This window comes from Chiloscyllium plagiosum, chromosome 25 (assembly GCF_004010195.1).
Source record: "Chiloscyllium plagiosum isolate BGI_BamShark_2017 chromosome 25, ASM401019v2, whole genome shotgun sequence".
NCBI lineage: Eukaryota > Metazoa > Chordata > Chondrichthyes > Orectolobiformes > Hemiscylliidae > Chiloscyllium > Chiloscyllium plagiosum.
The window spans coordinates 46,243,687-46,258,922 of record NC_057734.1 but is presented as its reverse complement, the minus strand read 5'-3'; the positions used below and the strand labels follow the sequence as shown (position 1 = coordinate 46,258,922).

The following is a 15,236-nucleotide window of genomic DNA, read 5'->3' as shown; positions in this document are numbered from 1 at the left end:
AAGGAGGTTTTTTTTGGAATAAAATTGCTAATTTGTAATTATCAAAGCAAAGACCTTAGCCAGCTTGTGGTATCTCTCTCTGCTGAATTAGTTGTCCAGTAGTAATCAAAACTGAATTGGATCAGTCACATACATAATCTCTGTAGCTTCAACAGCAGGTCAGAGGCTAGAAATTCTGTGGTGTGGAACTTACTTCGTCCTATCTCCCCAGTGTCCATCCGTTTTTTACCAGTCCAAGTCAAGATTGTGGTGGAATACTCTCCAGTGGCTTGGAGTTTCTTGGCTTGGAGAAACAGTCAAGTTTCTTAACACCATCCAGGGCAAAGCACCCTGCTTGACTGGCACTCCATCCACCAATTTCAACATTCACTGCCTTCACCATTGACAAACAGTGACAGCAGTATGTACCATCAACAAGATGCACTGAAGTAACTTGCCAAAGTTCCTCCAACAGCATCTTCAAAACGTGTGACCACTACCGCCTTGAGGGACAAGGGTGACAATAGCATGAGAACACTGTCAACTACAAGAACACCTACAAGGCCACCACCAAATCACATACCATCTTGACTTCAAACTATATTGCTGTTCCTTCACTGTTGCTGGGTCAAAATCTTGAAATCTTTTTGACATCACTGTGGTTCAAAAAGCAGCTCACCACCACCCCAGGGTAGTTATGACTGGGCAATAAATGCTGGTGTTACAAATATCGGCCACATGCCATGAATGAATTAAAGGAAAAACCAGGTTTGTTTATCAATAGCTGCAACCCATTTTCATTGCAGATACACAGTGATCTATGGTGTTGGACACAAAGCTAAGAGTGTTGTTTCTTGTCAGAGCATCTACACCACCTCTTTTTCCAGAGGTAGGCAATGATCAGATTATGTTATACCTCTGGCCTCTTATCCCATTCACATTGTGGGCTTCAGGACTTTGAGGCCACTATGGGATGATGTCCCAAAGTCAACCCTCACCAATTATAAATGGAGGTGGAGGCAGTGTTGGAACAGATTAGAAGGAAAACTCAGGAAAGACAACCAGAGTGAGTTCTCTGAAAGAAACACAGCACATGAAATTGAATACCCAAAGAAGTAGTTTAGATCTTATCTAATCTAACTATAAGACATAGGTATATTGCTGATTGCCTTGTATAATAGTATTTACAATGAAAGTATAGTGTTAGTTTGAAGTCTAAATCTGGAGGAAGTTGTTGTTTTGCCTTCTGTATAACTAGTCTTGAATCTAAACACACACAGTTTGGCATCCAACTATTGAGAAAATACTTTAGCTGTGAGTTTCTCCCAGTGGTGAAATGGTATGGGTTGTAAGTTGACTCCACTCGAGGCTTTATCTGAGTCTTGACTTGGAACTGTTTTACTGAAACTATGTTTACCTATTCTTCACACTTAGGGACGGATGCCAGTATCCCTGTCCATATCAACAACATCTGTCAACGTAACTATGTCACTGTGGAGAGTGGCCGCAGACTGAAGCCTACAAACCTTGGCATTGTCCTTGTTCATGGATATTACAAAATCGGTAAAGTTGAAATTGAAAGAAATAAAGTATAACACCCTATATTTAACATTCAGCAATACTGTAAAACTTGCCCTATTATGTATTTTTACATAGTTTGTAAATATGAAACTTTCCCAGTTTCTTTCTTTCTGGATGAACGTCATCTTCCCACAATGTGTACTCCCTAACATGGTAAAGGAGTTACATCAACAGGCAATTTAAATAATCACACAGATTGTATCAATCTGATGTTCAATGGTTCGAAGAAGTCTTAATGCCACCTCTCAGGATAACTAAGGATGGACAATATATGCGGCGCAATCTGTTTTGCTGTATTGAAATTATAACCATCCATTGGGTACTTAGCCACGTAATTAGATCTGATTGTGCTGGAACAGTATTAATGGTTGGAATTCATTCGGAAAGTACCTCTCTTTGCACTAGTGTGACTACTGTTGTTCAGTAGTTCTGTATTTAATATTTCAAAAATTGAGATGTATTAATTACATATAACGAGCTACCAAGGAAGAGAAATACTGACATTTGATTGTGATTTTTGACTTGTTCTTGGTCAAAATGCTTAAAACATTACTACATTACAACAAAAAATTTGCAATTTAAGATTAAAAAGAGAATATAAACTATCTCAATATGAATGTATTAATATATCCATTTCACCAGCTAAAGCAAGGTTAGTAGTAGTGTTGCAGTACAACACCCCTTGAGTTTGTTTAACAAGAAGCTTGCACAATGGTGTTGTGTTCCAGGATCACATGAGGTGATGGTGTTTGCCCACAAATGTAGGCCATGCATCAATAGGTAACCACTGAACGTAGCCAAAGCAACACCTTGAGAGAGCATTAGAGGCTAAAGACAACTTGAACATTCCCTATGGACCACATTAGGCATTTTACTGACAGAGGTGTGCTAGCTGTGCACAAGGAATGACACCTTGCCTAGCAGTGAGAAGGTTCACTGTTAATCTGCCTCTGAAACACTGACCGTTTTAGAGGTAGCTGGAAACCACACAAGAGCAGCTTATATACATTAACTCATTTACTTAGTTCGATTCCTTTGAAATTAAGCAACCTTTTTTCGTCTACTTGTTTGTTTTCCCAATGAAAGCATAGGAAAACTCATATAACAATCTCATGAACTGATCACACAGGTCTCTTTTAGCAGCTACCATGGAGTTGCACTCTGATGACATGTACAGAAATGGTTAATATGCACGTGTACATAACCGTGTGTACAGTGGTTATGTTGCTAAGCCATAATTCCAGAAAATCTATTAAATCTGTGAAAAGTTGAATTCCATAATTATAACCATGAAACTGTTGGGTTGTCATATAGAGCCAACTTGTGCATTCATTTCCTTTAGATTACATTACATTACAGTGTGGAAACAGGCCCTTCGGCCCAACCAGTCCACACCGACCCGCCGAAGCGCAACCCACCCATACCCCTACATTTACCCCTTATCTAACACTACGGGCAATTTAGCATGACCTGCACATCTTTGGACTGTGGGAGGAAACCCATGCAGACACTGGGAGAACGTGCAAACTCCACACAGTCAGTCGCCTGAAGCGGGAATTGAACCTGGGTCTCTGGCGCTGTGAGGCAGCAGTGCTAACCACTGTGCCACCGTGCTGCCTTTAGGGAAGGTTATCTTCCTTACCTGGTATTTGGCGACAGTTGCACACCAACATGGTTGACTCTTAACTTCTCTTCAGAATTGCTTCGCAATCCTTCAGTTGTAGCAAACTACTACACTGCAGCTATTGAAGAAAACAGCCTGTCACCATCTTACCTGGGCAACTATGGATAGCCAGGAATGGTAATGCTAAGAATGAATAATAACAATAAACACACCTTCCATTAGTTTCCTGTATCCTTTGCAATTTGTGAACCCTTTGGACTCTGTTCATCCTGAATGCAATGCATTGTAAAATCTCTGTCCATACTTCCAGCTCCTCTCTGTCAAATCAATGAGCACCTTGTGGGCTGGAAGATGGCAGAGAATTGCTTGAATGGGGGTGGAGGGTGGGGGGTCTGTGAGCGGAGGGTGGGGTGGGGAGTGTTGGTGGGGTGCAGCAGCAGCTATTAATCAGTTGCATGAATCTTTGTGATCCTAGCTGGTAATTTGCATGATCTCTTTATGTTTTGACAGACCAGGAGCTTGTCCTTCCCACCATCCGCAGTGCTGTTGAGAAACAGCTAAGTCTCATTGCTGCAGGCAAAGCTGATTTTCCACCAGTCCTAGAGCATGCCCTAAATATCTTCAAGAGAAAATTCCATTATTTTGTGGACTCCATAGCTGGTACAGCTGATTTTTATAATGTTTTGATTTGTAATGCTTTCTTTCGTGACAAACGTCTTTGACTAATTATTGCGCTGTTCAATTACTTGGTTACAAGAATGGGTTTTATAAAGGTCCTGTTGGACATGGAGCCTAAATTCCCCATTCTGCACTTGTGTCAACTGTGCTGCGGCAACGCCTTGTGAAATTTAGCCTGTGGTCTGAACTGTTAAACATATGTTAATCAGTAGATTTGTACTACTAAGAATCTTGCATTTCATAAAATCATTTGTGACATAGGCCATTCATCCCACCAAATTGATTCTGACTCCCATGGATCATTCAGTCCCACTACCTTGTTCAATCCACACAGCCCTGCAAGTTTATTTCTATCAAGTTTCTATCCAATTTCTTTTTGAAATCTTTTGATTGTTTCCACATCCATCACCCTCACGATCAGCAAGTTCCAGGTCATTGTCACTTGTTGCACTACATTCTCCCTGTGTCGCTTGCTCAAAATCTTAAACATACATATCTAGTTCTTGTGAAAACAGCTTATGAAAAGAACTTTCCCCTTCTACATTGTCTGTCATTATCATGTACATTTCCACTAAATCTTACCACCTCGGTTTCCTCTGTTCCAAGGAGAACAGTTTATAGGTCTATATTTTAAAATAGTTCATGTATTTGTAGAAATCTATTTATAATTAGAGCAGCATTAGTAAAAGGCTGTAATTATGAAACAACAGCTAATTTGGTCGAAGGTTTAATCACAATAGTTTCATCAAGAATCTTGCATGAAGAATTCATCAAAATGAGCATTGTTATCAGTTCCAACTGTGCTGAATCCTCCGAAGACTGTGAACATTTCAGTGTGCGTGAACTGATTTTCAATGTTGAGAAAAATCTATAACTGCCATTTCACCCAGTACATCGTATACTGCCAGGAAATTCACTTCTATGGTTTTTATCTCCATGCACACACTAGACTGGGAGACACTATGCCCAGTCGTTCCAACAGCACTCAACCTTTTCTTATCAACCACTGATGGAAATACTTTCAAATATCTTGAATTAGAGGATTAATTCATCAGAGCTCCCATGCAAAACTGGAAAAAGATGTATTTGTTTAGGTTTTGTATATATAGGATGTTGAAATTATTTCTGATCCGTTGAGAAGAAGTCATTTTGAGCCAACACACAATTTTCGTTCCATTGTAACTTTAGGGTCAGATTTCTTGCCAATATCTTTACAGGATTAAGGCACTTGTCTCCATGGTGTTTAGTTCAAAATTGTTAGTTAGCTGTGGCTAAGTTACTCGCGCTCTCACTTTTGAGAGATAAGTTTTGGGATTCAGTTCCCATTCCACGGGCTTGACAACAAAAATCCAAGTTGATGCACCTGTGAAATCCTGAAGGAATTTTGTCTTTCAGATAAAATGTTAAACTGAGCCCATGTATGCTCACTTGGAAAGTAAAAAATACCATTTCTTCAAATAAAGATAGGAGGGGGGAGAATTTCCAGGATTCTGGCTGATATTTATCCCTCCAATTTCACTGGATTTTGCTATGCACAACTCAGTTGCTCCATTTCCTATATTATGGCAGTGACGACATATCAAAAAGTATGTAATTGGCTGTAATTTATTTTTGAACATCCTGAGGTCCAATATCCTGTGCTTTTGCTCAACAGGTGCCCTGAGTTGGAGCAGACTGCGCCTCCACATGGACTGTTCTTTCTCAGTGGTGTACTGCTGGTGGGTTCTATTTCAATGATGTGTTCTGTTGAGAGCATAAAACATTGAATTTTTCCTCTTCATTTGCTTATTTCGGTCTTTGGAACTAGTTGGCAATCTCTCAGAGTTTTTGATGCCACTTATCATGTCCAATCATTCCCTTTACCGAGATAAGTTGCCACAGCACAAGCCTGAGCTGGCATCAGTACTAAATTGGGCACTGTGTTCACACACCAGATCATTGGTAGATCTTTGGAGTGCTTTATGAGGGGTTCCTTTTTATTTTTAGCAGGATTATGACAAGTGGCAATGAATTGGCTATTCTTGGCTCACAGCAAACATGTTTGTATGTGAATACTTTTGTCTTATTAGATTGCAACGCTGTACAAAATCAATAATTTGCATCCAAACGTTGAAACATTTCTGCCTGTATCCTGCAGTGATGCATTCTTTTTTCACGAGGCATAAATATGTCCAAAATGTATTTTTCTTTGTCAACGAGATACAATGATTGCTATTGGATGAAGTTTGAACTTCAATGGAAATGTGAAAGAAGTTTACTGTTCGAAAATCATAAGAAAATTACTTTTAAGCCTTTAGCGCCCTCTTGTGGATACCTTGCTTAGTTTATTCTGTTTCCCTTCAGGTATGGATGAATTAATGGAGGTGTCATTTTCTCCAATTGCTGAGACAGGGAAGCCTCTGTCCCGCTGTGGCAGATGTCATCGATTCATGAAGTACATTCAGGTTAGAGAATTCAATGTATCATTGCAAGGAGATGGAGAGTTAGTTGATTTCAAATAGACATGAATTTAGTTGTCAGACGTGTGGCGCTGGAAAAGCGCAACTGGTCAGGCAGCATTCGAGGAGCTGATGGAGAGCTTATGCTCAAAACATTGAGTCGCCTGCTCCTTAGATGCTGCCTGTGCGGCTGTGCTTTTCCAGCTCCACACTTTTTAATTTTGATCTCCAGCATGTGCAGTTGTCACTTTCCCTTTTGGATTTAGTTGTGGCTTTCAAAAAGGAGTTGGGTTAAATACTTTGAGGGGAAAAAAATCAGAGATATTAAGAAATATCGTTGGAATGGAAATAGGTGGATTGGTCTTTAAAAGAACCAGCTTAAATTTGATGGACTAAATTTGAGAGACTGAATCTCTCTTTGTGCTCTATTTTCATCCTATTGTTTTCACTCTAATCAATATGCCGTCTTGAGGAACCAAGAAATTCAATGGTTATATCCTTATAAGAAGGTATATTCTAGGAACAATAAATTCAGGTTTGTGCTTGGAACATAAATTTATAATATTCTCAGAAACTGAAGCAGTCCATGTTAAAATGCAACAAGATCTGAACAGTATCCAAGCTGGGGCTGACAACTGGCAAATAACATTCCAGCCACATAAATACCGGACAATGACCCCTCCAATAAGAAACATTCCATGATGTTACCATCACTGATTTCCCCCATTGTGGACACCATCAGGATTATCATTGATCAGAAGCTCAAGTGAACTCAACATATTAATACTGTGGTTACAAATGCAGGTCAGTAGCTAGGAAAACTGTGGTAAGTAACTCACCACCTTACTTCCTAAAGCCTGTCTACTATCCAAAAGGCACAAATCAGAAGTCTGATGGAATACTCTCCACTTGCCTGTATGGGTGTAGCTCCAGCAATGCTCAAGAAACCTGACACCATTCAGGGCAAATCAGCCCGCTTGTTTGGCACCACATCCATTAGCATCCACTTTCTCCACCGTCAATGCTCAGCAGCAATGTATACTATCGACAAGACGTACTGCAGCAATTCACCAAAGATCAGCAAAGATCAAATACAGCATCTCCCAAATGCCTGACCACTTCCATTTAGAAGGACAAGAGCACCAGATATACTAGAACAGCACCATCCCTCAAAGCCACTTGTCATTCTGACTTTGAAATAAAGTGCTGTTCCTTCACCACCTGGATCAAAATCCTGGAGTTTCCTCCCTAAGGGGATTGTACATCTACCTACAGCACATGGGCTGTAGCGGGTTCAAGAAGGCAGCTAACTGCTGTTTTTTCAAGGACAACTAGGGAAGAGCAACAAATGCTGGCCAGCTAGCAATACTATAGCCAATGAGTGAGGTTTAAAAGAAAATCATGTATTGATGTATCCTAGCTACTGGTTTACCCCATTTGGAGTTATTAGGTGAAGAACCTTAACCTATCAATTTGGCTAAGCGTTTCTGGGATCATGCTTATAAATATTTTCTGCACCCTCTCCAGTACACACTCCCTTTTTTAATATAATGACCAGAACTGCACGTACTACAGTCCGTTCTACGATAATGCAGTAGATCCATTCTCGAGCAATCCCGTGTTATAAGAAAGTCATGTAATAGCAACACTATTTAAACTATTGGGGACGGAATCACGTTATAGCCAATACAAGCTTTAAAACTTTGCACTTCAGAAACAATGTCCCCAGTTCATCAATCGTGTTATAATGAATTCATATTAATGAAACGCACATTATAGCAGAATGACCTGTATTTTTAAATGTAGTCTACACAAGTTTTGACACAGCTTTGGTTTAATTTCCCTACTTTACAATTCTATTCCTTGAAATTATACATAGTGATTGGTTTGTTATTTTTTTAAATGACCTTTCTTCACCCATTGCATAACTTCTAATGATTGATGTATTTGTAACCTGAGGTCCATTTTTTTTCTATAGTTAGCAGATCTGTTGGTGTCCTAGATTACATCGTATAGTTACCAGATCTGCTGATCATCGTCCAAGGTTTAATTTCCTAGTTAGGTTTGTGAATGGATATCTAAGGTACTAGTTTTAGTTACATAGTTCAGTTACAAATGGAAGTTCACTCACTATCAACAAGTGTATCAATGAGAATTCAGGGCTCTGAACTTAGCACTGTGTAGTCTGTTGGTCTTTGTAAAGTAGTCTTTAGACCAAAGCATGTAATCCCAGAAGTAGAATATTCTCAGCCTGCTTTGTGATAACCTTAGTAGTTATTAGTATTGTGAATGTTTCATTGTTCTCTCCAGGCTAAACCCAGTCGGATGCACTGTTCCCATTGTGATGATACCTACAGCTTACCCCAGAATGGGACCATCAAACTGTACAAAGAGCTTCGCTGTCCCCTTGATGAGTTTGAACTGGTTCTCTGGTCATCTGGTTCCAAGGGAAAGAGTTATCCACTGTGTCCATATTGCTACAATCACCCACCATTCCGTGATATGAGGAAAGGTAAGATCTGTCAAATACAATGCTAACTCCAAACAGTGGTTCTTCTTTTTTTGAATGAGTTTGCCGCAAACAAAGTCATCCTGATCCACTATGTCTGTTTTTATTTATATTTTTCCCCTCTTTCCTGAGCATGCTAAATCTGCTGGGTAGTTTTATCCAGCCAAGTTGTCATTGTCAATGGATGAGCCTAGTCACTGAGTATTAATGGACTATTTGATATTCTGAATATCATAATATTTCCCCAAGTAGACTAGCTACTAGGAATTAATTGATCAATTCTAGGACCCTTGATCCTAATGGCTCAGTGCCTGTTTTAAAAAAATTCTCAAGGTCAGGTTCGTAGGAGAGTAGTCTGACACAGAACAAACGACCAAGAGGCGAGACTGCTAGAATATGGGCATTTTATTCCCCGCAGCGTCGCACAACGGGTCTGGCTTATACTCACTCTACATGTTACAAAAACTGGGAGCCGTCAGTTCTCGTAGAGCGGTTGCCAACAACCCACGCTCGGCGGTTAAACGTAACCCCGGAGCAGACTCACCGAACTGGAGACTTTTCCAGCTTTTTATTCTTTTCCAGATATAAACATTCATGTGAACAGCAGAGCAAGGCTAAAAAACACATTCCATTCTGGTTACATACAGATAAGAAGATTCACACGGACATACAGATAAGAAGATTCACACGGGACTAAGCAACACCTCCATTCCGGTTAGATTCACACATGTATTGGGACATAATTTTTAACCGTTTCACCACATTCCACTGCTTGGAATTTTACACCACAGTGCCACACCACAAACTGAAAAAGGCACATCCACACTTACTGAATCATAGAATCCATACAGTGTGGAAACAGGCCATTTGGCTCAACAAGTCCACATCAATCCTCCAAAGAGTAACCCACCAAGACCCATTTCCCTACCCAAATGCCCGACATTTACCCCTGACAAATGCCTACATGCCTAAATAACCTACACATCCCTGAACACTACAGGTAATTTAGCATGGCCAATTCACATAACCTACACATCTTAAATAAGAAGCACCTGTTATGCAAGCGTCGACTTCTAACCAAATCCCGGGATATGGTCATAGCCACAGCTTAATCCACCATTTTCTCTGGTCATTTACCTGACAAAGAACTACTGATTGTGCACCTGTTGTCTCTTCTAAGCATTAATGCACAGTCAGCAATTCAGTTCTTTTTATTGATAAATTTGGATTCTGGCTGGAGGCCAGAGTATAGGCAACTGGTAAATCCAAGGGAGTAAAGGATGAAGTAAATTGGGAAGGGTACAGGCTTTAAAGAACAGAAAATTGTACATGAAAGGGAAAGATGGTAAGAATTTAAGAGAGTTCTATTTGCAAATAACTAGATAGATGTAATTTGAATTGGGCTAGAAAATATAGTCTGTATAATTTGTGATTTTTTTTAAATATATCTTTGCTCATTAATGTACTTTCTTGCAGGTTTTCCGAGTTTAACATTCTGCCTCCCTGTTGCCCACTTGTTTTCGGTGCATCCCCAAACACACCTTTACCTGTGGGTTCATGGCCACATAACACATTAGTGATTACCTTTCCACCAACGGTCCCTCTAAGCCATGTGACCGCTGGGAGGTTCCACATATGCCAATTGGTGTGCTGACACATTGGCTTCCACTTGAAGAAGCCATTGTCATCCACAGAGATCTGCACAGTAGAAAAAAAATTAATAGAGAGAATATTGCTCCCTATCCCCTTTTACATTCAAAACAACTGCTACATTTGCATTAAGACATGGTAATGAAGGCTCTGAGCTCCCTCTGCTTCAGGTTAATGCTTCAAGACATTGTGTCACTAGGTAACAGAGTCACCATTGGTATCCATGTGTTATTCATCTCTAGCTATACTTTACCTCATTAATAGATAAATTTTAAATCGGGACAGCAGGATTTCTTAACATCAGCACTTTAAGATTCATATACATTATTGGAATGTGGATAACACATTTATAAACCAATATTTTTCATCCCAAATGTATAATTCTGAGAGCCCATAAGAATCATGAAGACTTTAACAACTTGGTCATTCATAATGAACGGTGTGCATCATTCTAATGAGCAAAGTTTGAATCCTATGAGTTCTCTAATTCGTGTTCAAGACCGGATAAAATAGATATAAATGTTACTGAGATATAAAAGGAGTACTTTGTGACAGGATTGTTCTTCTTTTTCCTTAGGAATGGGTTGTAATGAGTGTACCCATCCAACATGTCAGCATTCATTTAGTCTGCTGGGGATCGTCCAGTGCGTAGAATGCGAGAGTGGGGTGTTGGTCTTTGACCCCACCTCAGGCCCCAAGTGGAGGATGGCTTGTAACAAATGCAACGTGGTGGTACACTTTTTTGAAAACGCCCACAGAGTGAAGGTGTCATCTGAAACCTGTGATGTATGCGAGGCTGCAATTGTTGATGTGGATTTCAACAAGGCAAAATCACCACTGCCTGGTGAAGCAACACAGCATTCGGGATGTGTCTTCTGTGATCCGGTGTTTCAGAATCTCGTTGAGCTTCAGTATGCCAAAATGAAGCATCCAATGCACAGGGGCGGAGGGGGCCAGAGTCGAAGACGAGGACGGGGGAGGGGCAGAGGACGTAGACCACCAGGCAGGAACAATCCAAAGAAACCCAAAGACAAAATGGCAGCACTAGCTGCTTATTTTGTGTAAGAGTCAGTAGTCTTGATTAGTCCACATACAGAGGCATTTTCACTGAATTTGTGGTCAGTTTTGTCTCTTGTGCCATTTTGTTTCATTTTCTTATTTTAACTGATTTGGATGAGCTTCCCTAATGGCTGAACTGGAAAGTACATGACCCAGTGCAGAACTGGGCAGAACCCTTTCAGTCCCAGCTTAGCTGTCATCACCAAGGGCATGAACAGGCATGAGAGCTTCCTTTAATTCGCTTGGGTTAGGAAGGGAATTGGTTTGAAAGTTCTTGTTCTTGAATACTGTTCAGATGCTTGTTCTGCATAGTACATTTATGTGACTGTCAGATTGACAATGGCTATGGTGCCTTTCAAACTTGAATATGCTGCCAACATTAACCATCTCATTCATTAATGCAGAATAACCACACAGTTAAGTTAGAGATTTTTTTTTAAAATGATGAAGTTACCAAGTTAAATTTCTGCAATAAGCAGGAAATAATTATCCAGCCATTAACAAATATTTTATAAAGAATGTAGTGAAAACAATGAGCAACGAGATTGGTCAACCTTGCTGATTCACCGTACAATTGATGCCTAACCTGGCTATTTGACACAAAGCTGGCATTATTTCCAAAAGGTGAACACTGTGGAGAAGAGGCACGACTGAAACCAATTCTCAAAAATCAAAAAGTCTAAACTTTTCTCAGCAATATTTATAAGTAAGGAAACTCTTGTATTTATATAGTGCCTTATAACATCTCGCAGAAACATCTTAACGATTTCACACACAATGAATTACTTGAAGTACATGAATGCTGGAAATCTGAAATCAAGACAGCAGATCAACTTGCATCTAAAAGAGAGATTAAATATTCCAATTAATGTGAACATACCTTTTGTTCTTCTGCATCAGTTGAGCTGCTATGACTTTCCAGCCCTTTCTAGTTGTATGAATATTCAGACTGTTTTGTTTTCCTAACTGTTGTTTCAGTTAATAGTTAGGATGTGGCAGAAATTCAAAATCGCTTTTACTTTGAGGTCTGTCATATTTATGACCTCTTTCAAACCCCTCTGCCTGTTCTCAAGGGAATGTCCCGATGGTTGGTATTCAATCAATCATAAGGAAACCTCTGACAGATCAAAAATATCATGGAGCTCTTAGTAAGCTGAAAACATTTACATTTGATTCTACCCTTAGTCTTCCAGTTAAAATGTAGGGTGTGTTGTGTCCAAGTTATTTTGACTGTTTTTGGTTTTACCTGCCAGTTTTAAAATTAAAAATTATAATATTCAGTATAACACTGCCTTTTCAAACATGGAAAACTGCCAGAGGGAAGGATATCTGATTTCTGTACTAATGACAATTAGAACTAAGCAAAGATCTCAGAATATCAGTGTAGAAAAGCTGAGATCTACTGAAGAATCATAATGATACAAAATCTGATGCATGATATTAAAAAGGCACTTGTTACTGTGAGTATATGTATATCTGAAGAACTACATAACACTTTGTTATACCCTTCAGTTATTCAAATAAACATACAGATTTAACTGTAGTAATTATTTTAAAATTATCTTTATCCTCAGCTTGACCTTACTGTATTTTCCCTGAGTCAGCTGAGTTGGATAGTTGAGGTTTCCTTATCTGTGCTCATCTGTGAGCTGTTGGGTTGAACTGAGAAGGCCTTGCTGTATAGTTACTTGAGTTACTGAGGCAATTTAACATTTTCATTTGTTCATGGAATGTGGATGTTGCTGGCTGCCTTCGTCCTTCTAGGTGACAGAGGTCACAAATTTGCAGTATGATGTTGAAGATGCCTTGGTGAGTTATTGCAGCGCATCATGTAGATGGTACATATTGCTGCATAGTGGCACAGGTGGCTTCAGTAGCTGAGGAGTCATAATAGTGCTGAACATTATGCAATTATCCAGGAACGCCCTTACTACTTTGATGGAGGGAAAGTCTTTGAAGCAGCCGAACCTAGGATACTGTCATGAGAAAATTCTACATCTGCGGGAATAAAATTATAAGGTTTTACAGCACAGAAAGAGGCTTCGGGCTGAGATTATTTAATTTTGAACAAACCCGACCATCTTTCTTTCTGCTAGATATGACTCAACCAGTGAAGAGATTTTCCCCCTGATTATAATTGGCTCTAGATTTGTTAAGGCACCTTAAGAACACAAGAGCTAGAAGCAGAAATGGGCAATTCAGCCCTTCGAGCCTGCTCCAACATTTAATATGATGATCTTTTTCATGGCTGATCTCTTAGCCTCAACTGCACTTTCCTGCCCGCTCCCCATAACTGTTTACCTTGTTACTAATTAAAGATCTCTCTGTTTCCTCTTAAAATTTATTCTGCATCCATCATACTGTGGGGTAGTGAATTTCACAGCTTCACAATCCTTCGAGAGCAGTAATTTCTCCTCATCTCTATTTTAAATCTGCCATCCCTTAGCCTAAAACTATGACCTCGCATTTTAGATTGCCCCACAAGGGGAAACATTCTCTGTACATTTACTTTGTTGATCCTCTCTCACCTCTTATATTCCTCAATTAAATCTTCATTCTTCTAAACTCTAGTGTGTATAGGCCTAAACTGCTTAATCAATCTGCTTTGACAAAGGGTTAGTTAGACTCAAAACATCAGCTCTTTTCTCTCCTTACAGATGCTGCCAGACCTGCTGAGATTTTCCAGCATTTTCTCCTTTGTGCTCAATCATTCCTTTCATTTTTGGACTTAACTTGGTGAACTGTCTCTGAAATCCTTATTATCATCCGAACACACCTTGCTGCCATAATCTGAGGGATGCTACATTGATGCCAAGGGCAGCCACTTTCAATTCATCCAGAATTTAACTCTTTTTATCAGTGTTTGGACCGAGACTGAAATGGGTTTAGGAGCTGTAAGATCTTGGTGGAATCTCAAATTGAGCATCAGTGAGCAAGTTATTCCTTTGCAAGTACTGTTTAGTGGCACTGTTGATGACCCTTTTCATAACTTTGCTGATGATCGAGAGAAAACTGAAAACGGTATTTGGCCAGGTTGGACTGGTCCTGCTCTTTGTGCATAGGTCACAGGTAGGTGCATGTTGTAGCTGTACCAGAACATTTTAGCTCAAGGTGTGACTAAGTCTGAAGCACAATTCTTCAGTTCTGTGGCTAGAATATTGTCATGCCCATACTTTTGCAGCATCCAGTGTCTGAGATATTTCTTGATATATTGAGTACATTGAAGTCTGGCATCTGAGATACAGGGGACCTTTGGAGGAGGCAGAGATGGGTCACCAGCTAAACACTTTTTTGGTTGAAGCTGGATGTGAATGTCTTTTGTGCTGTTGCGCTAGGCACCCCATCTTTGAGGGTGAGGATATTTGTAGATCCTCCATCTCTTGTTACTTATTTAACTTTACACCTACCATTCATAATTGGATATGGCAAGATTGTAGAGCTAGGATCTGATCTGTTGGTTTTGAGATTGCTTAGTCCGTTGCTTTTTTAAATCACGGAATATTGCATCGCTAGCTAGGCCAATATTTACTGTCCATGCCTAATTGCCCAAAGGACAGTTAAGTGTAAACCACATTACAGTAGGCCTGGAGTTGCATATAAGGCTGGCAGTTTCCTTCTCCAAAGCATGTTAGAGAACCAGATAGTTTTTAATTTTTCTGACAATGGATTCATGGCTATCATTAGATTCTTAATTCCAGATTGCATTCAAATTCCACCA

General features: G+C 39.7%; 1 protein-coding gene across 1 annotated transcript in view; it reads left to right on the top strand.

The window, feature by feature from the left end:
• top3b (DNA topoisomerase III beta) overlaps nt 1–14,086 on the top strand; it is a 77,236-nt gene extending 63,150 nt beyond the window's left edge. The window contains exons 13-17 of the mRNA XM_043716084.1: nt 1,414–1,542; nt 3,695–3,844; nt 6,206–6,306; nt 8,611–8,812; nt 11,037–14,086. Coding sequence (XP_043572019.1) covers nt 1,414–1,542; nt 3,695–3,844; nt 6,206–6,306; nt 8,611–8,812; nt 11,037–11,524 — 1,070 coding nt within the window. The 3' untranslated portion in view covers nt 11,525–14,086. The remainder of the gene's footprint in view (nt 1–1,413; nt 1,543–3,694; nt 3,845–6,205; nt 6,307–8,610; nt 8,813–11,036) is intronic.
• The last annotated feature ends 1,150 nt before the right edge of the window (nt 14,087–15,236 follow it).